The sequence below is a fragment of the Buteo buteo genome, chromosome 4, assembly GCF_964188355.1.
Source record: "Buteo buteo chromosome 4, bButBut1.hap1.1, whole genome shotgun sequence".
NCBI classification, from domain to species: Eukaryota; Metazoa; Chordata; class Aves; order Accipitriformes; family Accipitridae; genus Buteo; species Buteo buteo.
The window spans coordinates 44,789,718-44,810,918 of NC_134174.1; the positions used below are offsets into that span (position 1 = coordinate 44,789,718).

The 21,201-nt window shown below is 41.9% G+C and overlaps 2 protein-coding genes across 8 annotated transcripts in view; one reads left to right on the plus strand and one right to left on the minus strand.

The window, feature by feature from the left end:
* The window catches only part of ADK (adenosine kinase), a 300,352-nt gene extending 299,856 nt beyond the window's left edge, over nt 1-496 (minus strand). For all 4 annotated transcript variants that reach the window (XM_075025725.1, XM_075025723.1, XM_075025724.1 and 1 more), the window contains exon 1: nt 18-496. In XM_075025725.1, coding sequence (XP_074881826.1) covers nt 18-496 — 479 coding nt within the window. The remainder of the gene's footprint in view (nt 1-17) is intronic.
* On the plus strand, nt 426-20,169 carry AP3M1 (adaptor related protein complex 3 subunit mu 1). Of its 4 annotated transcripts, none has more exons than XM_075025731.1 (10): nt 427-554; nt 1,658-1,814; nt 9,248-9,523; nt 10,242-10,413; nt 12,730-12,867; nt 14,839-14,924; nt 15,231-15,364; nt 16,046-16,253; nt 17,652-17,796; nt 19,116-20,169. In XM_075025731.1, exons 3-10 carry the CDS (start codon nt 9,251-9,253, stop codon nt 19,214-19,216), a joined length of 1,257 nt encoding a protein of 418 aa, XP_074881832.1. In that variant the 5' UTR covers nt 427-554; nt 1,658-1,814; nt 9,248-9,250; the 3' UTR covers nt 19,217-20,169. The 4 variants fall into 4 exon arrangements, with proteins under 4 accessions (XP_074881830.1, XP_074881832.1, XP_074881831.1 ...); XM_075025730.1 differs by lacking the exon at nt 1,658-1,814 and adding an exon at nt 7,840-8,033 and having other exon boundaries at nt 432-554; XM_075025728.1 differs by having other exon boundaries at nt 433-554; nt 1,658-1,734.
* Nucleotides 20,170-21,201: the final 1,032 nt, after the last annotated feature.

The following is a 21,201-nucleotide window of genomic DNA, read 5'->3' on the forward strand; positions in this document are numbered from 1 at the left end:
TCTCCGCCGCCCGTTACCTCAGTTGCTTTTGCTCCAGCTTGAGCTTCTTGGCTTGCGGCTCCCCCGCTGCCATCTTCGCCCTAGGCGGCGTGCGGCGCGCTCCGCTCGCCTCGGCCCGCCCACCCGCCAGCCCCGGCCCGGCCCGGCCCGGCCCGCCCCGCCGACCGCGCCGGCACAGCCACCGGGGGGCGGGGGCGGCGAGGCGGGCGGCCGCGCCGGGAGCCTGACGGGGAGGGGGAGGGGAGGCCGTGCCGCCCGCCGCTCCTGCCAAGCGGTGCGCTGCCGGGCCGCCCGCCCGCCCGGGCGGTTTCAGCGCCTGGAGGCAAGCCCCGTCCCCTGCCCGCCGCCGAGGCCGAGGGGCGCCGGCGGGCGGCTGGCCGCGGCGGCGGGGCTGGCGGGGGGGCGCCCGTTGCTCGGCGCTCAGCGCAGGCAGCGCCCCGGCCGCCCGTGCCTCCGCCGGGGGGCGGCCCCGCGCGCTGCGGGGCCTCGCCGCCATCTTGGCCGCTGCCCCGGGAGCGGGACGGGACGGGACGGGCCGCACCAGGCCGGGGGAGGTACGTGGGGCGGGGGCCAGGGGCCCGGGCCGCTCAGGGAGGCCTAACGGGGGGGGGAGGGCGCGGGGGCCTTGGTTTCCGTGTTCGGGGGGGAGTGGCGGCCATTGCGGTGGGGCGGGCCTCGGCGGCGGCCGCGGGATCCCCGCCGGGCGGGAGCCGCCTGTCCCCGGCCCCGTACGCAGCCGCCGGCCGTTGTGGGTGGCTGAAGTCGGACAGGGGTGACATCCCTGTCCGCGGTGGTAGCGGGAGACTGCCCCGTGAACCCGAGCCCTCCCGTCTTAACCTGCGTCCATTGCCGTTGTTTGGTGTTCATTTAAATAGAAAATTATTTCCGTGTTTGAATAAAAAAAAAAATATTTTTCTGGGCTCTGGTGCGTGTGCAGAACAGCACGGCTTGCGCTGGAACCGAGGCCCGGCCGGCGGCGCCTGTCAGGGCTCCGGGCGTGCAGGGTCTCGGCGGGAGGTCGGGCGAGGAAGCGGCTGGCGTGCCTCCTGCCCTGGGGTCTCCTCGGACCGGTGTCCCAGTTCCAGGGGGATCCACGTAGGTTACTCTCTAAAATGATCAGCAGTGATGAGAAGGCGGGATTATACCCACGGCGGTCATTTAGTTTAGTATTAAGGGGAGATGGCACAGGGCCTGCATGAGATATGAGGCAAAACCTGAAGCAGAGCCGCGGGGTGGGGGGGGTCTGCAGGAGGAGCGGCACCCAGATCACCCGAATCTTTCTTCAGCAGCATTGCTGCAAACCTAGTGGTTATGGTCGTGCTGTACTTGCTTAATTAGTAAGGGGCGCTGTGAGTGTGGATTTGCATAATATGCGCTGGAAATTAATCCGTTATCATCCACCACTGTGCCTTGCACAATGGCTTCTGCCCTGTTCAGTACCTAACAGGGTAATTGAGTGGAGGTTGTTGCTTCTTTTGTTTCAGGCCTAACCTGCTTTGAAGTAGCAATGCACTTACCATCTTTTCAGTGTGCTGAATGATTTGTACCCATTAGATGTTGATCAAACTGGAGGAATAGCTTCACCGTTAAATGTAGCAGTTGTATAAACAACCAGGCAAAAAAATCATACTTGAATAATGAAAATTCGTGTTCATAGGTGGCAGACTACAGTATGGGAGAGGAAAACCTATTCTGCAAGAAAAGCACAAGCAAATTAAATTACTCTTGCAAGAGGTAAAATGATGGAAGCAACGTTTTGCAAAAGAACTGACTAGACCAACTATGAGAATGATTCAGCTGGCAGTTCCCAGCAGGTTCGAATTGTACATAGCTTCTCATTTGTTCAAAAAAACCCCATCTGAATTGTATTTCACTGTAAATGTCTGGGACTTAATCTGTGGTGTGTTGGGTGCTAACTCGAAAACACAAGAAAAACTGGTTTTGAGAAAAAAAAATATAGGACAAGTAGATTCTTTCCCATCTGTGTGCACATACCTGAAAGCTCCTTGCAGATGGCAAATTAAACATTAAGACCACTCCACGCCCTCTAGTGCTTAATTTTACTGTCCTTGTCTAGAAATGAAATCTCCTGTTGTGCAAAATAGCTATGCACCAGCTAAGTCCCAGTTACTCTTTCAAACAAAACTCTCCTTACAAGCAGTTCTGCATTAGGAATCTTAAATAGAAACCTTGTCGTGAGCATTCATGAAAGAGAAATTGGAGTCCTTGAGGTAGAGAGGTCTGAACAGCAGGTGACAAGTAGCAGCTGTAGTTTGTGGATGTAATAATGGGAAGAAACCAAATTAAACCTTTTTAAAATGTTAAGTTCCTTCCTCTTATTTCCCTTTTATTTTCCACCAACTTACACCTTCCTATATAGCTTTCAAAACTTAGTTAATACACAGAAAATAAGTGATCTTTTTTATGCTTATTTAACATAATGCATGAGAGGCTGCTTTTTAACAGGAACTTCGTAGAAGATTCTTTAAGACTTAGTATTCAGGAGCCTGATTTTATTCATATAGGATGGAAGAATTAAAAGTGTGCCTCTCTGCTCCCTTCTCATGGAAGAGAAGGGAGGTAAAAATGGTTACATGCCTTCTTTCTACTGTATATGTTTGGACTAGTTGTGGCAGAATGCACACATTAGTAAGAGCTGTCAGTTACAGCAGGGTTCCAGTGATACTTGTTGGCTTTGATCTAGTATTTCAGTAGTGCATAGCTCTTTGGCACTGTGCTTGTCCTTTCTGGAACCTTGAGTGCCTCTTAAAATAGAGCCTGTGAAAAAGAGCAGTATAAAGCTGGTAGCACTGTCCTCCGGCCCATCAGACTTACTGGAGCAGTGAATTGGGAGAGCACAATGGAAAACATCTTCCCAAAGAACTACTGAGATGAGGCTTTTATATCCTGTGATTGAATCCTGCTGCCTTGGCGGTTCATAGTTCTCCATGGTTTGGCTGGAATATGAGCCTAATTATCAGTCTGTTCCTGAAAATCCCATTGACAGTAAGTGCCTGACAAGATATTCACCATACCTGTGTCCATTTGGTCCTCTCTATCTATTCAGTACTGCTTTCAGAGAGTGAATTTCTTCAGTCGCCCCTTAGTAGTCCTAAAGCAATGAATTTTTAATTGTTTTGGTGGGTGTTTTTTTCTAAGAAACTCTTGCTTTTTCAGCTTTTATAGTGAAGCTTTCTGTTCTTGCAGGTCCCAAAGGGAACTGCAGTTATTCAGGATCTAATATTGTTCTATTATTCAGTATCTAATATTGTTCTGTTGGCAAGAGATGGAACTATCTTGCCAGCAATTAGAAGTAAATTGAACAGAGGCACCATGCAAATGTATTGTTAGAAAGCTCATCAGTCAGTAGATGAAATGCTGCACAAATCCTTAAGCAGGCTGTGATTGTTGTTGGTAAAAGCATGGAGGAACTTGGAAATTTTGTTACGGATACCAAACACTGATTTAAGACAACTTCAGAGTATTCTTAAAGGACAACTTCCTTTTAAAAACAATTCTAGAAAGTTACTAACAGTGTTTTAAATGAGAGTAAAGATATATAAATGTATATATCTGAGAAGCAAAGTGTTCAGTCTTTAATAGGGATGATCTTGCTGATAAAATATGCATCTGAGTAGTTGCACAGACACAAGCACTTCATGGTGTTAAATTAGAGTTGGATTTGATTATGGGAGTTTTGCTTGACTAACAGAGAGGTACACCAAGCAGTTCTTCAGAAGGGCTACAAAAACATTTTTACTTTAATGTGCAGATACGTAAGCCATGGACATCTTATAAGTACAAAGATTAATGACACTTGACCAGCAGCAGTAAGATATGCTAACAATGTTAGGAGCCTTACAAAAACTGTGAAATTACAGAACATTCACATTTTGGTAATATCTGAGACTTCCAGGTGTATCAGTTTGAATCACAAGTTCTAATGTTGTGTCAGGTTGGTCTAGCCAGTTATACATATGTTCAGAGCTGCCATACATGGCTGTCTTGAAAATGTCATTCAAGTATTTAATAGGACTTCTCTTCATTAGGTTTGCTGTTTTAAGAGCCAGTGAATAGGGTTGGGGCGGTGGGGATGAAAGGTTGTCTAGTTTTGCCACATCTGTGGCACATCTGTGACACATCTTGTATTTATAGGAAAAAGCTAAACTACCGACCAGCTGGTTGTGACAAAAATACTAGCTTTAAAATAGAAATAGAACTGCCTATTTTAGCTTATTTGTTTCTCCAGATTACTTTAAACATTTGACTACTTTCCGTTTGCTTGTCACTAGAAGTTCATTTCCACAAATACATAACAGAAGCTCAGACAGTCCACCACCACTAATCCTTCCACCCTTCAGAGCAGCTACACCAAATGCAGGGAATGTGGAAGCTGTGGAATACTTTCCCAGTGATGGTCCCATTTTGAGCTGGTTTCAGTAATTATTGCTAGCTCTAAAGGGCATTGCAGAGGTCAGTGATAAATTCTTCACTTCCCAGTTTTCAGAGCTTTCACTGTAACTCAGCTCAGTCTTATGGAGAAGCAGCTGGTAACAGTATTTCTGCATTAATTACATTTTAGAGTACTTAATTGTAGCTAAGGGCAAGCATGTGCAATCAGTCTTTCCCATTCTCACAGCCTCTCCCTCTTGCCAGAGAGCTCCACTTTTGTCTTGTGAGCCTGCTGTGACTTCAGTCCAGATGTTTCTGTGCCAAGAGATTGAAAGAATAGTAACGTTGCAAAATCCAGATTTAGTTAAAAGAAAAGATACAGACTTGGAAACAGCATGTTGAAGGCGCCTTAGTTAAAATATTTAGTTCTTCTGTGAGGACTTCAAATTCTGGTAGGATGGAAATGACTGCAGAGAATCAAATGGAGTTTTGCTTGTCAGAGCAAGAATGGGAAGTCTGTGAAGAGAAGCTGCAAAACCTCTGCTGGGCTGCTTGTTGCTGCATTGCCTGTGTGATGCCTTTCAGTCAGGCAGTAGTATGGAAGGCTGTCAGCCTGCTAAAAATGAACTAGAATGGCTTGCTCTGGACTAAAGGTGCAAATAATAATAATCCATGTACATCTTCAGTCTGCTTCTTAGGTAGGCCTAAAAGCAGAGAGATGGGAGGCATATTTCTGAAATAGTTCTAGAAGCACACTTTCAGTATTTACATAGAGTGGTTTTATGCTGCCATCTCAAAGTGGTGCATGTGCACACTGCTGCACAGGTACTCTCACGATTCTTAAATTTTGGTGGTGCGCTTTTGCTACTGTTTTTTTAAACTTACAAACTTTGATTCAAGACCTTTACCCTCAAAGTGCTGCAGCTCTTAACGTGCTTTGCTGTTTGGCCACAAGTATTAACTTGACCTGTTGGTGTGAGGAATCTTACTGTTACTAGATTGATTTTTTTATGTTCAGCATTATTTAATCTTTTTTTCTTTGCAAATCTAATGTTCTGATGAGATAGAAGAAGGTAGGGTACTGAGAAATTAATTCAGGGATGTCTACGTGCCTGAAATGAAATCTGGCACTCAAAAATAGAGTAGCAGGGAAATCTTCAATATTGGGAGCACTGTAAGTAATTTTTGTTAAAGAATAGCTTACATAAGATATTTTTGTAGTAGCACTAGTTGTAAGATATCCAACATGAAATCCATCTTTAATTGGCTGGTGCCAATTGCTTGACACTGTGTGGGATAAATCACTTAGTCTTGCGTATAATAGACTGATGTCCCCACTGCTATAAGAGCTTCTTTATTCTAGTCAGCACGGGGAAGCGTACAAACTGAGCTGCCTATTGACTGATAGGGCAGGGCTTGTGCCCATGGGTCTGCCTGCTCTATATTTAAGCTGCAAGGAGAGCGCTTTGATTTTCAAGAGCACTTCAAATTAGCAGCAAATTAGTCTACTGCTAAAACTTGTGAAGAAGGAATGAGGGGTTTTGAAGCGAACTCTTACGCTAGAAGCAGAATAATTATGTATTGTGGGAAATTCTGTAATCCCTATCATCCTACCCAGAAGATAGGGTAGGCAGCTAGGTGGGATTTTACTGCTGAGTTTCCACAGATACTGTAAAGCTGTAATCTGCCAAGTGTGGTCCCCTGGATCAGTATGCTACTGCACCTCACCACGAGGCCACACAAACACTCGTATGAACACAGCTGGTACCTGGGCAGCTTGGGGCAGATGAGTAAATAGGGACAGTGGTCCAACGCTACCACCCTTTCTGGCTACCCATGCCCTCCCTTGATTGCATATCAGTCATGGTCTAATGTCCTAAGTGGAACTTATTGCAAAAGAAGAGGCCCTGCTAACACAGCCATTTTGTGCGCCAGGAGCTTGCTGCAGGCACAGTAGAATGAAGTGGCTGTGTTTATGTAGCGATTATGTTGGCCTGCTGCACGGCTGTGCCTGTTAAAAGTATATTGTGGCAAATGCAATCATTTCTGATCAATAGAATCTGTATGAGCGTTAACAGCAGGACAATTGCTAGGGCTTAAAAACACTGTCACACGTATCTGATATACTTTGCCAGAGTATTGTCCAAAGCTGCCCGCAGTCCAGCATAGCTTCTCCACAGTGGGCTGTAGGTCAAGTCCTCTCGAAGTGGAGCCTTAGCGGTGCTGCTTGTACTGAAACTCTCCTATGCAGCTTTGTGTGCATTTACGAGGAATTGGGTCTTATATTTGTTAACACATATGCTATTGTATCCATATTAAAATGTACAGAGAACTATTCTAAGCTTTATAGCTGATCACCTTCATATGTTTAGGCTGGCTTGGTGTGGAACAATACTGACATTCAGTGGTTGATTATACTTGCCACCACTGTGTGACTATCCAGGAGATTTTGGAGGGTTTTAATGTTCAGCACTGGCTAAATTCAGAACATGTTTAGTTGAACTGGATTAAAGCAACTGTGTCAAGGCTCTTTTATAAGAATGCTGTGCTCACAGTATTAAAATCGTCTGTTTTTTCAACAAACTAAATTAGAGATTAATTTGGTCCAGGAGAGATACAGTAGAAACACGTAATAATGTTTTGAAGCTTTGTTTCCTTTCCCACTCTTAAGCAAATTGGCAATCACAGTTTCCAAAAGAACTTCCTTTTGTATACCATACTGGCTTAGTTGGATTTTTCTGTCTACGTTTTGACTATTGGTCTTTTTGTGTCTACCACCAAAGACAGTGTGCTCTTAGCAGGAGGTATCTAAGACCTGGCAAGGCCCCAGTGAAGATAAGCACATTGCTGTTATGCATGTGAAGGAGCAGCTGGAGTTTAGAATTTGAAAAACTGGATCTTGGCTACCTTCCCACATATGCTGACTTAGGTGGAGGGAAATAGCATGCTAACTACCTTCTGCAGTAGTCCTTTTTCACCTTCTCTTTCAACTTTGGAAGACATACTTTTGTATTGTCAAGATCTGCAGGGCCAGGCCATTTTTCAGTGTTACAAGTGTGATGGAAGGTCAGACTAGTACTCTGGGCAGTTTAGATTCAGACACAGCATCAAGAGCTCACTCTGGATGGAGCTAAGTGCTTATTCCAGTATTTTGGAATGAAGCTGAACAATGCAGTGTTTGGACTTCTTAAATCTCTGTGGGACTGGGCCATTTACATCTAGATGCTTCTGTGCAGTCTTCACATTTGTGTGCCAGAGTTAACATTAGCGAAGAAGCAAATTTTATCTGCATTTTATGGCATGATCCTGGCCAAACATCCCAAGAATAATGAAAACTATGATAGGTTTTATGGTAGATGTGTCTGGCTTCACTTGGACATGCAGAGCTGATGGTGGTCTTCCTGTTTCAAGGTGTGGATGCCCAGTAACTGTTTGGTCTCTTTCCAGTCATGGATTCCTCCAAAGGCTAAATAAACTTCAACTGAGGATATCTCCATTGCTATCATCTGCCCATTTCTGCCACCTCCTCTGTGCCAGCTGTAGCGCTCTCTGGCAATGTAAAAACTTGCATCAGGAAGCTGATCGGACCAGAAACTCCTTTTTCTGGGTCAATTTATGGCTGGACCAGTTTCCTAATATAGGTAATTGCGGAACCACAGACCTGCTCAAATCAATACCAGGCAAAAGGAATGAATAGCCAGTGGCAGGGGCAGCTTCTTTGACTACAGAATGAATTTTTGCAGGATGTTAAGTACCAAGGTTAACTTCACCTTGATGAGCCAGTGCTTGGGTTACATTTTGTTTGTTTTCTAAGCCTGAGTTTAAACTTGGACCTTATTTTTGTCAGAGGGTGGTAATGCTGCAAGTCAGCCAAAGCATTATATGTGTCTCATGTAAAGGCTAAAGAGATAAACTGAAGTTTAATAGCATTTGTCTCTTCTGTAAATGTGGAGAAAATGGTTTATTCACTTCATTTGAATCAACAACTTAGTTCACTTAGTATCTCATTGACAGTTAAGAAATAGACTGGGAATTAGTTTTTAAAAAGGCAAATAAGCTTCTTGTCCCATGAATAAAATGAAGGATCAGTGGCTGAGGCATGTTATTTGTAAATCTTTAAAGATATAAGAAAAACCAGTTACTTTCCTTATCTGCAGTTCATACTCCCCTTTTTCATGAGTGAGTTTTTAAGTGTAAAACATTTTATGTAAACGTATTTCATGTGTCAAGCACATTTGAGGCAATGTTATTCATGAAATCAGTTTTAAACTCTTCGTTTTGTGTACTTTTAATGAATTACAACCCTTTATCCCAGTGCAGATTGGCGTAGATCATAAGTAAAAGACTAATCAGCCAGCAAATAAACACTTTTCTAGTTCAGTAGCTGAAAGCTGACAAGCTAAAGAGCTGTATCTTTAAGATAGCGCAATTCTTAATTATGTGTGTAAATATTACACAAATTCCATCATAGGAAAATTATGTGTAAGTTACCCTTACATGTTGCCAAACATGTTTAAGTGAGTGCCAACTCATGAAAGTCAGCTTTTGTTTAAGAAATAAATTACAAATACCAAATAGGGATGAAAGTGGAAATCAAGGGTGCTAGCTTCTTGCTTACTTTGTGATATATGTTAGCAACTTAATCCACTGTGAAATATTTTGTGGTGGAACATTCCTCTAAATAAAGAAAATGCAATTTAAAGGAAAGCAGCAAAGCAGATCTTTTTTCTTAAATTCACAGTGCATGTTAACAAAGAATGACCATTGTAAGAAAGGGAATCTGGGAGAAGAAACAGTGATGTCAATCCTTACATCCTTTTGTTCATTTTAACTTCTTTGAATGTGTTTCCAACAGAAAATGATCCACAGCCTGTTTCTTATAAACTGTTCTGGTGACATATTCTTGGAGAAGCACTGGAAGAGTGTTGTGAGCCAGTCTGTGTGTGATTATTTCTTTGAAGCTCAGGAGAAAGCAATCGATGTTGAGAATGTGCCTCCTGTCATCTCAACGCCACATCACTACCTCATCAGCATCTATCGGGATAAAATCTTCTTTGTGTCTGTCATACAGACAGAAGTGCCACCACTCTTTGTAATTGAATTTCTGCACCGAGTAGCAGATACTTTCCAGGTCTGTCACCATTAAATAATTCTAAAATTGAAATAATTCCAAGGGAATTTTTGTATAAACTTCTTTTAAAGGAAGGTAATAAACCCTCGTCAGTGACTTCCCCCTTTGCAATTTCTAAGTCAAGCACTAGTTTATAGAGTACAAAGGAAAAGAAGGTGTATTTTGTGTATTCATTTGATTTATAGTTGCCAGTGCACATGCACTAAAACCCAAATCACACTTTGTAAATGCTGTCTTTTTTCTGTAAGCTTTTGTACCGTTCATGTTATATAGATGAAAAGCAGCATGCAGTCATGAAGCACTCTGTAGGGAGGAAAGAGCTGTGAAGCGTGAGTCAGTTTTCAGCCCATTTCACAGATACTGTAAATAAAGGAACCTCTGTGAAGATTGAGCATTGTCAGAAGACAGTCTCCTTATTTTATGAGTCTTCTAACTGAAGATGTGTTAATGTTCACAACTGGGAGAACCTTTAGCACATACATACTAGTAAACCAGATTACATCAATTTCACTGTTCACGCTGTCTTTATTTTTAATTAGATGATAAATGTAACCTTAACATATGATGCCATCAGACTACAGAAGTAGCTAGTCAGTTTAGGCACTAGAATTCCTCTATATATTGGGGGGGTGTCTGTAAGCAAAAAAACAAACAAACTTTTGCTAAGCAATTTAACAGGGATAAAAATCCTCTCCTTTGTAATCCCTGATTTGTTTAGGATTACTTCGGTGAATGTTCTGAGACTGCAATTAAGGACAATGTGGTTATTGTGTATGAACTTCTAGAAGAAATGTTAGACAATGGTTTTCCACTGGCAACAGAATCTAACATATTGAAGGAGCTGATTAAGCCTCCTACAATTTTGCGCTCCGTTGTCAACTCCATCACAGGTATGAAAAGAAATAATTTTCAGTGGTGACTGGCTGCTTAAAAACAAAAGCCCATCATGCTTTATAGCTAAAAAATAATATCATATTGGTGTGAATCTGTAAGGTGAGGCCACTGTCCTGCCACTTCTCACAATTAGAAGTTGAATAAAAGCAACTTCCTCCTTATTTGCAGTTTATGCCTGGCCCTTTTGATATTCCCACTAGCACTGTCTGGTCCAGCCACAGCTGCTGAAGTCCCTCAGGAATAACAGTTCCCAGCACAGACAGCACATACTGGAGACAGGTGCTCTGGGATTGGTACAGAGCTAGCCCTGAGGTTTGAATAACTAAGTTGCATTGGAGAAGGTTATGCATTTTATAAGAAATCATTACAGAAAGGTATATAACAGATATCCAATAAATCTTTTCTGGCTAGGAGGAGATAACATGAAGGGAAGCAAATAGCCTATCCTCAGCCTCCTCCCTGCCCCCACCACCATTAGCATCCATCAAGTTCAGAGCTGGTTTCAGGCTGTTGTAAATAGGTATGTCTCACACTGACAGAGCCGAATGTTTGTCAGCTGAGCTGGTGGAATCTGCTTGTCTGGCAAGCGGGTGCAAAGGAGGTGCGCCATGAGGTGTCACATGGGGTCAGAGATATGCGAGATGTTTGCCTGTACATTGTGTTAGAGAAGGGTAGTAGGTTGGCCACTGGGCCACACAGAGGTAGTGCTCAGAGGAGCGGGTCTTTGAGGTAGCACATGTGGTTTAATCTTTTGAGTATGAATCTCAGCAGTTTTAACTTCTGGGTTTTGGGTTTGTTTGGGTTTTTTTAATGTGGTTTTGGATGGTAGTAGTTACGAAAAATACCTATGACGTTAATGGACTAGATGCACCGCTGTTAGGGGAATTAAGACTCCTGAAGCCAAGGGTTGCAGCATCAAATCCTCTTGTTTTATCTAAAGCCTTGTTAGAATTCCCTAGGAGCCTAAAGCGCCTGCCCAGGGCAGCCTGCATCTTGTCTCTGTCAACAGCTCAGCACTGAGGAAGTGGGAAACAGCCACCTGAGAGCTCTTCTGCCTGCCTGGTCTGGCAGCCCAGCCTGTGTAGCACTGCTGCACCCTGCAAAGCTGCTGAGGGACGCAAGGCACGGCCACAGCCACTGTTCCCCTTCAGAGATACAGTGGGAGTGAGAAAATGGTTGCAACTCGTCCCCCATGTGTTACAGCACTGGGGTGGACTTTAGGGAGGGTTTTTTCTCTGTGAGCTATTTTACTAGCTCAAAAGAATGAAAACTTCTGTTTTCTGCCTTCTAGGAGAGGGCCTACCCAGCAGGTTGTGTAGAAATGCTAACCACTGGCTGCCAGCCTCTCAGTGAAGGCAGGACACACTACCACATTTGTTGTGCTAAAGGGCACACTGTCCTGAGACCTACTTCTAGCAGAGGGAGTTGTTTCCACTATACTGGGATTCCAAGATCAGTCACCTAAGCCCCAGATATGATAAGATTTTTTTTTTTTTTCCTTTTTAAAGAATCATTAGTTTACTTTGTAACTAGGTAGCTCAGGAAGCCCTTTTCTCACACTGGGTGGTATGAAGAACTAGGAGCTGAGGGTGACAGCAAGGCAGGCAGGGGCAGAGGCATCACGGGTAAGGAGCCCAGAATTTGAGCCAACAGGTCGGTCAGGATCTGATAACAGGGTCATCTACAGTTCAGTGATAGCCAGGAAAATCCATCATGATGAGACAGGTCAAGCCAGAAAGTCAAGTCTGTGGGCCAGGGTCTGGATCGATTTGGCATGTGGTCCAGTGTAGACATGGCTGTCATGTTGCTGCAGGGTAGCTCAGATGGGTACCAAGGGTGAGAGCCTCAGCCTAACAACAGCTGCCAAGCAAAGGGGGAGACAGACCTCCCTAAGGCTTCTTCCAGGTTTGTCTTCATTACAATTCTTACTGGTAAATCAGCCCTGAAGGCAGCCAGCTAAAACTCTGAGGAGAAGAGGGAGATGTCCTTAAGGCCCTCACAAGAAGCTGTAATGCCTTGAATTGTAGTGATGAAATCCTTCACAGGACCTAGCCCCCCATCTACTCCCACTCAAACCTCCTGCTGGCTTGAGCCTTGTATTTTGCTGTGCAAAATATAGTCTGAAAACCTGGACACATAAGTCTGGACACATACTAAAAGTGCATTCACATCACCTAATGAATGAAATTTTAGTGGTCCAGGTTCTAGTCTGCAGTTCTTGGGGGCAAATCTTGCTTTGATTCTTAATTTTGGCAGTTGAAACATTCCTCTAGTAATTAATTACTGATCTTGAGTTCCTTTTCATTTTTAAGGCAGTAGTAATGTGGGTGACACACTTCCCACTGGACAGTTGTCCAACATTCCTTGGCGCAGAGCAGGGGTAAAATACACAAACAACGAAGCCTATTTTGATGTCATTGAAGAAATTGATGCGATTATAGACAAATCGGGTAAGATGCCTTGCAAACTCATTTCTGTTTGTTGAATGTGTTTACATTTAGCTACTGATGTTTGTCTAACTGCTTTTTTGCATGTGTTTTATAGACATGAACCTATATCTTAAATAGAAATATACAATTTAAAATGACATGCCCAAATGTATTTCTTCAGTTCATCTTAAAATAACAATATGCTCTAGGCTGCTTCAAGAACATCCACAAGAAATATTCTGTACTTAGATGTTTTCTGTTTGTATATTAATTATCTCTCAAGAGATATAAATGGAAAAATAGTTGAAGTTTTAAATGTGATGAGAAAATTTTCTTCCATTGTTCCTGCCAACAATTTACTGCAGTCCTCATAGGCCCTCAAATGAGCAAGACAAAAGCTTTCATTAGCTTTCTTCTGATAGCAAGACAAAACATGGTGCAAAATAGCTGGACAGTATTGTTTTCCTTATATATAAACTGGAGCCAGGTACTATGAAGCACAATAATATTCCTTTCTTTTCTGTAAATGAAACATGATATCTTCAAATACAAAAATCTTTAATCTGAGATTTAAGTCTGAGGAGGAATATGATAACTTTTATGTAAATGTTGGCAGTGCCAGGAAGTAGAAAAAACTGATGCAAAAAGAAAACTGCTATGCTGTGAACAGGAGCCTGCTGTTTTGGTCATTGGGGCCATTGGTTACCATAACTGAAGACTGCATGACACTATTTTGTGGTGGTATGGGACAGGGAGCAAATCTCTGATTTCATTCGGTGCTGCTGTTGTAGCAGTAGTCAATGTTGGTTTGGTTCCGTACACCAATTCAACAAACGCTTTGGCCATTGTTGAACAGGATAGTCATAAATAGCTATTGTGCAGCTCTTAGTCTCGGTGTCTTGAAACTAAAAGAAGGTAGCAGTCACGGTCAGAACACCCTGACAGCTGTGTTACGCTCCTAGCTCAATAGGATTCCCAAGACTAGTATGAGTGCTTAGTCTGAGGAGTTATAATCAAGACCATATTTGTATTTCTGTATGTATTTCAAGCCCAATCAGTGTCCACTGAGCATTTAAAATTTCCTACTGAAGATCGCTGCAGCAGTCATAGCTACTCTTTTCTGCTCTGATCTCTTGGGGACTAGCAATGCAAGAATCTTTCTTCCTAACTTTCATTAGGACTAAGAAGTAGCTAAGGTTGCTCCCCTAGAATAGGGATGTTATCTTGTTTCACAGGAATATAGTTAACTGCTCTCATCTGAAACAGGATCCCTTCTTTTCAGGCAAAATATTAACCTGCAGTTTCTCCTTCCCCTTGACTAGATCAACAATAGTTTCTACATATCTTCTAAAATAATCTTTGCTTGTAGGGCTAGTTAGTCCAGAGTCCTGCTCATGCCTTTCTGTCTTTATAGGGCATTTAAGGAAATGAGCCATTCCTGGATAAGATTCTTGGTGTTCTTGCTTTGGGGTTTTTCAGCTATAGATTTATTTAACATCAAGATGAAAATGTAATCATACTGTTAAACAAGCCACGCTAGTGAAAGCCAAGATTATCTAGAGCTTTATAGCACAAACTTACTGTGTTTTGATGTTGATTGTTTTGATGTGCTTCACCTTCCCTGCACCACTATACAACTTGCTAGTTTTCTGGAGACAGGGGACAGGGATGAAAGAAAGGAAGATTCAGAGCTTGTATATTCTGAAACTCTTATTTGCTCATTGCTGGCAACCAGTTCAAGCCCATCCAGTACAAGTCCTGTGTAACAGCTGGCACAAGTATAATTAGCTGATTTGGGACAAGCTGTTTGCTCTGGCTCATGTATGTTAGCAAGCTGCCTAGGCCACAGGTAACTGGAATGACCTTTCTTATCTGTGATTGGAGTGTTCTTGACTGTTGTGCAAATGTCATCTGTGCTCTCTAGCTGCACTTCACAATGTTTGTTAGGCCCTTGATAATAATGTTAAGTATCTTTTTTTTTTTCCTCCACAGGTTCTACTGTCTTTGCAGAAATCCAAGGTGTTATTGATTCGTGTATTAAGCTCTCAGGAATGCCAGATCTTTCTCTTTCTTTCATGGTAAATTTAGCACATATTGAGGAATTTTAATTGCTCACGATTTATTTTTCTTAATGATCAGAGTATATAAATTTTAAGAGTGCAATCGCTGCTTCTTGTCTTACACATACAAAAAATAACCTAAGTTTTGCATCGTATTGTAGAAGGTCAGACCAAAAATCCATCTAGCTCAGAACCATGTCTTAGATAACGGCTTAGATAATGATACTTAGAGTCTAAGAAATAGGAATTCTGTAGAGTTCAGTAGCTAGTTCAAACTGCTGATACTTGATGAGATTTCATTTACCACTTTGCCACTACTTACAGAACCCACGGCTGCTGGATGACGTCAGCTTCCATCCATGTATTCGGTTCAAACGCTGGGAGTCTGAGAGAGTCCTTTCATTTATTCCTCCTGATGGGAATTTCAGACTGATCTCCTACCGTGTCAGTTCACAGAAGTATGTTTCTGTTTGGACACACTGGTTCTTCAGATATACCATCTACCACTTTCCATCTGAGTAACTGCAGATTTCTCCTTGTTATGGGGGGGAATTTGCATTGTTGCTAAAATGCATGTTCTCAGGTTTTTTCTCATCTGTTGCTCTGTCCCCTCTAAAACAACAAAACAGTTTTCAGTTTGCTGCTGATACGCAGCAATCATTTTTCAGTGGGATAAACCACACATGACAGTAATATAGGGCTATTCATCCCTCGTAATCATTGTTGCTGCTAGATGCTTTGTGGCTGAGTCTCTGTATACACAGAGGACTCTGATCTTCGTAAAAAGAATAAAGCAAAAGTGTCTAACCTGCAGATATTTGCAAACTAAGTCCGATTTGGCTGGTGACTGTTCTGAGAATTGGTTCAGGGATATTACTTAAAAAAAACCCAAACAGATGGAGGGAAAGAGATTAGGACAAATGATTTGGAAGAAAATATTTTTTTTCCTGTGATTCTCTGCTAATAAAATCACTTAAGCAATGATGTTGAAGAGTTAAGTATCACTTTTCATTTCCGAAACAAACTGATTCTAACTTGAATACCTGCCAGAAACACAAGAACTATTTATGAGAAAGAGTGTTATTTTCTCAAGCAGAGAAGTAGCCAGGATGCATTCAGGTACTGTCTTCTCTTTTCAGCTTGGTGGCAATTCCTGTATATGTGAAACATATGATCAGTTTTAAGGAAAATAGTTCTTCGGGAAGATTTGACGTTACCATTGGACCAAAACAGAATATGGGGAAAACAGTAGAAGGAGTTGTCATGACAGTTCACATGCCAAAGGCTGTACTTAATATGAACCTCACTGCTACGCAAGGCAGCTATACATTTGACCCAGTTATTAAAGTAAGTCTTAAGTTTTTATTTATTTAAATATCTAAGATGACATTAGAACAAGTCATACGTATTGCAGAGCACTGGAGCAGCATTCCACACTTCACAGAAAACTTTCCCTTCAGCTTATGTTTATGAATTAAAATGTCTTTAAAATTTGCTTTTACAAACTTAGATACACACCAGTTGTGACATGTGGTATTATCAGTCTCCTTTCGCTTCCCTTCTCTTCCCCTCTTTTCCCCTGCTCCTTCATCCCGCTAACATTTTTCTTCAGCGGATGCAGCAATATTTTGCTAGTGGTTTCAGCTATGGTATATTTTGTAATTTATGTTCTTTAAAACATACTTATCTGGAGAAAATGCAGTAGACTTGAAAATAGGTAGCCAGAAAAACAGGGAGCGGGAGATAATAAAAACACGTCTTCGAAAAGATCTGCCTAAAGACACACAGGAAGGAAAGCAAAGGGTCTGAAAAACAGTATCTTGGGAGTCCTGCTTTCTTGCCTCCAAGTTCGGGTTTGAGACCTAAAATTCCTAAAGCTCCTGAAGCTATTTAGTACCCAGGAACCATATTGCTGAAATGCAGTCTGAGCCAAACCATTCTGCTGGCTCTAACACCCTGCTCTGAGCTTTCTGCTGCCCTTGGAATATCTCAGTCAGCAATTGATTTGAGTTGTAAGTGAAAGGTCTCCAAGTAACATTCTGTTTCAAAAAGAACAGACCTTGATCTTTTAAAAACAAAAACACTAACAAAAACACTTGAAGTCTCCTTTCCTCTCTGCAGAAATAAATTATACTGTGTTTTTATCCAAGAGTTGGGATAACTAGGTGGACTGTAACTGCAAAAGTTTGTAAAAGTAGGGAGAACTGAAGGTTTTCTGCATTTATCAACAATTTTCAGTTTATGATATGAACAAAAAAACCAACTTATTGGGTGAGTAAAGGGCCAACTTGGTTCCATGTATCTTCTTTAAAGTGTAAGAATCAATGGGAAACAAGTGACCCTTAGAAAGTTACTCTAGCTTAAACATCTTCTTTTGCCAAGTGCCTTGCTCCTGTCTTCCTCATTCTCGTGTTCCTATGACCTTTGTGCTAGTTATTCTCCTTGCTTCCTGGATCTAGCTGTCCCACTCTGACAACAGGAACAATCACTATTACTAAGGGAGCAAGATGTATGGAATACATAGACCAACTAAGGAATGCTGACAGGGCAAAAGAAATGCTGGGAAAGAGAGGACACCCTACCTGCACGAGCCCTAACCATGGCATCTCCCAGGCAGTGGGCTAATTCTCAGGGCTACCAGGCTACTTTCCGTACCCAGCCTGCAAACTAAAAGCTTAATATGAACTTGACCTTATAGGTTGTTTCCTAGAAAGCTACTGCTACTATTCTCTTTTTTCTGACAAGGTGTTAACATGGGATGTTGGCAAAATTACACCTCAAAAGCTACCAAACCTGAAGGGCATAGTGAACCTGCAGTCTGGAGCACCCAAGCCAGAGGAGAATCCAAGTTTAAACATTCAGTTTAAGATACAACAGCTTGCAATTTCAGGTGAGTGCATAGGTGATATGTGAAATTGGTACTGACGGACTGAGTAGCAGTAGGAAATGAAGTGGGAAGCTGTTTATCTTTTAATTGGAGATGCTGCTCTGAAGTCAACTTGGTCCAAACCAGTAAATTCTGATTTACCTAAACTTGACAGTTACCCTTGCTGGAAGACTCCCTTGCTGGGAATTGTAAATCCCCAATTGTTTTGCTTAAGAAAGACTGTGAGAAGTGTACAGAAGAATGGATTTTTCTTTGTTGACTTCTGCCTTAAACATGCTAATTTATCCTTTTAGTGAAGAGTGATGGATGATGATTTAGCATGCTGCTCTTGACTTGCCTTAGCCTTGTACCACTAAAGCCCTTTCTAGTGGTCAAAAAAACTCAAAAACTCCATTAATTTTAAAGAATGCCCTTCCTATTCTTTCCTTCTGGAGCTGGTTAGTTTTTCATCTTCAAAACAGTCTACAAGTAAAATCAGAATGAAGTTTATAGGGTACGTGCAAAAGTAAATTTAAGGCAAACAAGGCCTCAGTCTGCAAACACTTAAATCATGTGAGCTGTCCATGGGTAAAATGCTTCTGCAAGCAAGCTTTGCAGGATTAAGACCCTAACAGAGCAAAGACTCACATTTGGGAAGAAGTAGGGTGACTGAAGGCAGTAGATGAGAATCGGTGGCAGTGCATGTAGTACCCTTCTAGGTAGGTACAGCCTATGGTCCTTTTGCTTCTTAGACTATTTTGCTGGGTAAGTAACAGTTAGTTCTTGTATAAGAACAGAATCCTGCAGTTTCCTCTTAAACTTGCAACCCGCTAGTTTAAATCTATAAAAGACCTGTGAGAAAGCAGGGGACGACCTGAAATTGTTAGGTAATTAACAGCTACTGGCGTTCCTCAATTAATAGCAGAGAGATGGCTGGTCCTTGCAATCAGTTAATAGCAGAGGGATTGCTGGTCCCTGCAATTATGATTTAGAGTGAAAAGAAAGCTAAACCTTGTCCTTTGCTTCAGCTACATTATTGGAAATGAGTGCAGTGTACAGGAGCTGTAGAAGATAAACTCATTTGTTCAGTAGTTCATTCCTTGGAAGGAGGATGTCAGCTCACTGAGTAGAACAGAAAAGAGCTATTACCCTGCCAGGGCAGCTATGATGAGGTGACGAGAATGGTCTCTTCTACTGTTTCAAACCAGATGAACTTGTGAAAGGAAAGAAAATAAGCTTCCTAACCAATTCTAATATGCTTCTAGAAAGCAGGACTTGTAAACAGACTGACATGATTTCTAGCATTCTGCTTTTAACTTTGTACTTGTTTTTGTCTTTTTCAGGACTGAAAGTGAATCGCCTAGACATGTATGGAGAAAAATACAAGCCTTTTAAAGGTGTCAAATATATTACAAAAGCAGGAAAATTCCAAGTCAGGACATGAGAAGATGCTCTACTTGCAAGAGGAAATTCCCCTTAAAAAAAACTTGACTGCTTAGTGACTTATGTTGCTATTAATTAGGTGCCAATTAATTAATAGACACTGATTAGTTTGGGATCAAAGCATTTGTGCACAGCAGCTCTTAAAATGAAAGCATAGCTTAGTCTTTCTTAATACAGCTTTAAAATAAGGTACTTTTTTTCTAATACACCTTCACTCTTTTTTTACTGAATTGTTGCGCTGGTGAATAGTTTGATATAGATGATCCACAAAATGTCTCAAACACTACACTGCCAGTCGGATACCAAAGTCCAGAGGCCAAGCACATCATGAAGGCCAGCCAGGCCACTGGAAGAGTCTTGTGGTGGCACGTTTTGCTGCTGCAGCCACCTGCAAAGAAAGCTCAGCTATTCTCACAGCCAGCTGCAAACTGGTATTCCACAAAGCATCATGTAATCCCTTCAGAAATAGAAAGCAGCAGTGAAAGGGGCAGGGATCCCACAGGGGCCTGGGACATAGCAAGTGTCACTCCTGAGAAAGAGCTGATGAAGAAAAAAGTAATTTCCTTGTTTACAAGAAATCGCCTTTCTTAAGAAGTATTTGCCTTAATCAGCTTTCATTTGTGCCATCTGCAGATGAGCTGATAAAAATAACATTCTGCATTAAATCTGGGAGGTGATTGTTGCTTCAGTAATCCACTTTCTTTCCATTCAATCTCATCATTGCCATCATGTTTTTTTAAGAATACAGTTGCAGAGAGTAAGATCTTTTTTATGTGAAGACTTTGCTTTGATTTAAATGTTCCACTTGTTCAAAGTGGATGCCACCAGATTTGTGCCATGTGTACATTGGAGCGTAGCTTTTTAGATAGCACAATAGAAGTGTCAAGTGTATTTAATGGTTGCGTGCTTTAATGTTATGAAATAAAGGGAACTCTACTGCAAATACATCCTCTCATGTGAAATGTTCATGCTATCGTAAACTATTCTTGATGCTCTTAGGCGGGAGTCATCTGATATACAATGAAACGATGACCGTTTGCTACATCTTTACTAACCTTGATCACTGTGCAGCTATTTAAAATTTAGAAAGGGCATTTAGGAGCATGGCAGGTTAGCTCACTTTTTTTTATTTTTAAATGGAGCAAAATTAATGTTTAGATTACGACATTTCAAAGACACAGCAGTGATAATGCAAAGCTGAGTAAACTTTTCCTTATACACCAGCATAAACTTGTTATCTCTGTAACCCAGTATGTGTCCCACAGTACCCATCAAGGTTTCAAACCATACATTTGGTCAGTAGATGGTAGGCTGAGAAACCCAAGTTCAGAATTAAGGAAGGGTGAGATACTGGAGAATCTTTCTTTCCCTAACCTGTTTGGCTTGCAAATTGATGAATAGGTGCTACCTTCAGATGAAGAAAAGGAACTTAAGTCATTCAGTAGTCAAAATTTCAAATAGTGGGACAAAAAATGATCCAAGTCTGAAAAAAGGAGGGGGAACCCATGGGAACACTGGCAGCAAGCCAGTAAGAAAAGAAATGAGCATATATTCTCTACTGGTAACTTTGGTAATGTCACTAGGGGAAACTTGGCCACTGACAACCATTTTGAATTTCTGAAATTACAGCAGATTAAGTGTAGATAAAACAGCACTTTTAAGAACCAGGACCTATAAGAAGGCCTTGTGTTTGGGTAGGCACAATACCGGGTATTAAAAGCTACCAACCTTCTAGTCTACCTTTTCCAACTGGAGAAACATCCATCAATTCATTACTCATGCTATAGTTCCGCTCCATGTTTCAGCAAATGGCATCCTTCAGTTACAGTAATTTTACTACAAGTCTTCTCTTCAGATGTAACTGATAACATCACAAGCTTAAGTCTGTGTAGTTAGAGCTGCTCTCTGCATTAGCAGCCTGGAAATGCTGCCAAGATCTCCTTTCAGAGCTGACACCATTACTGATACAGAACATAATGTAGTGTC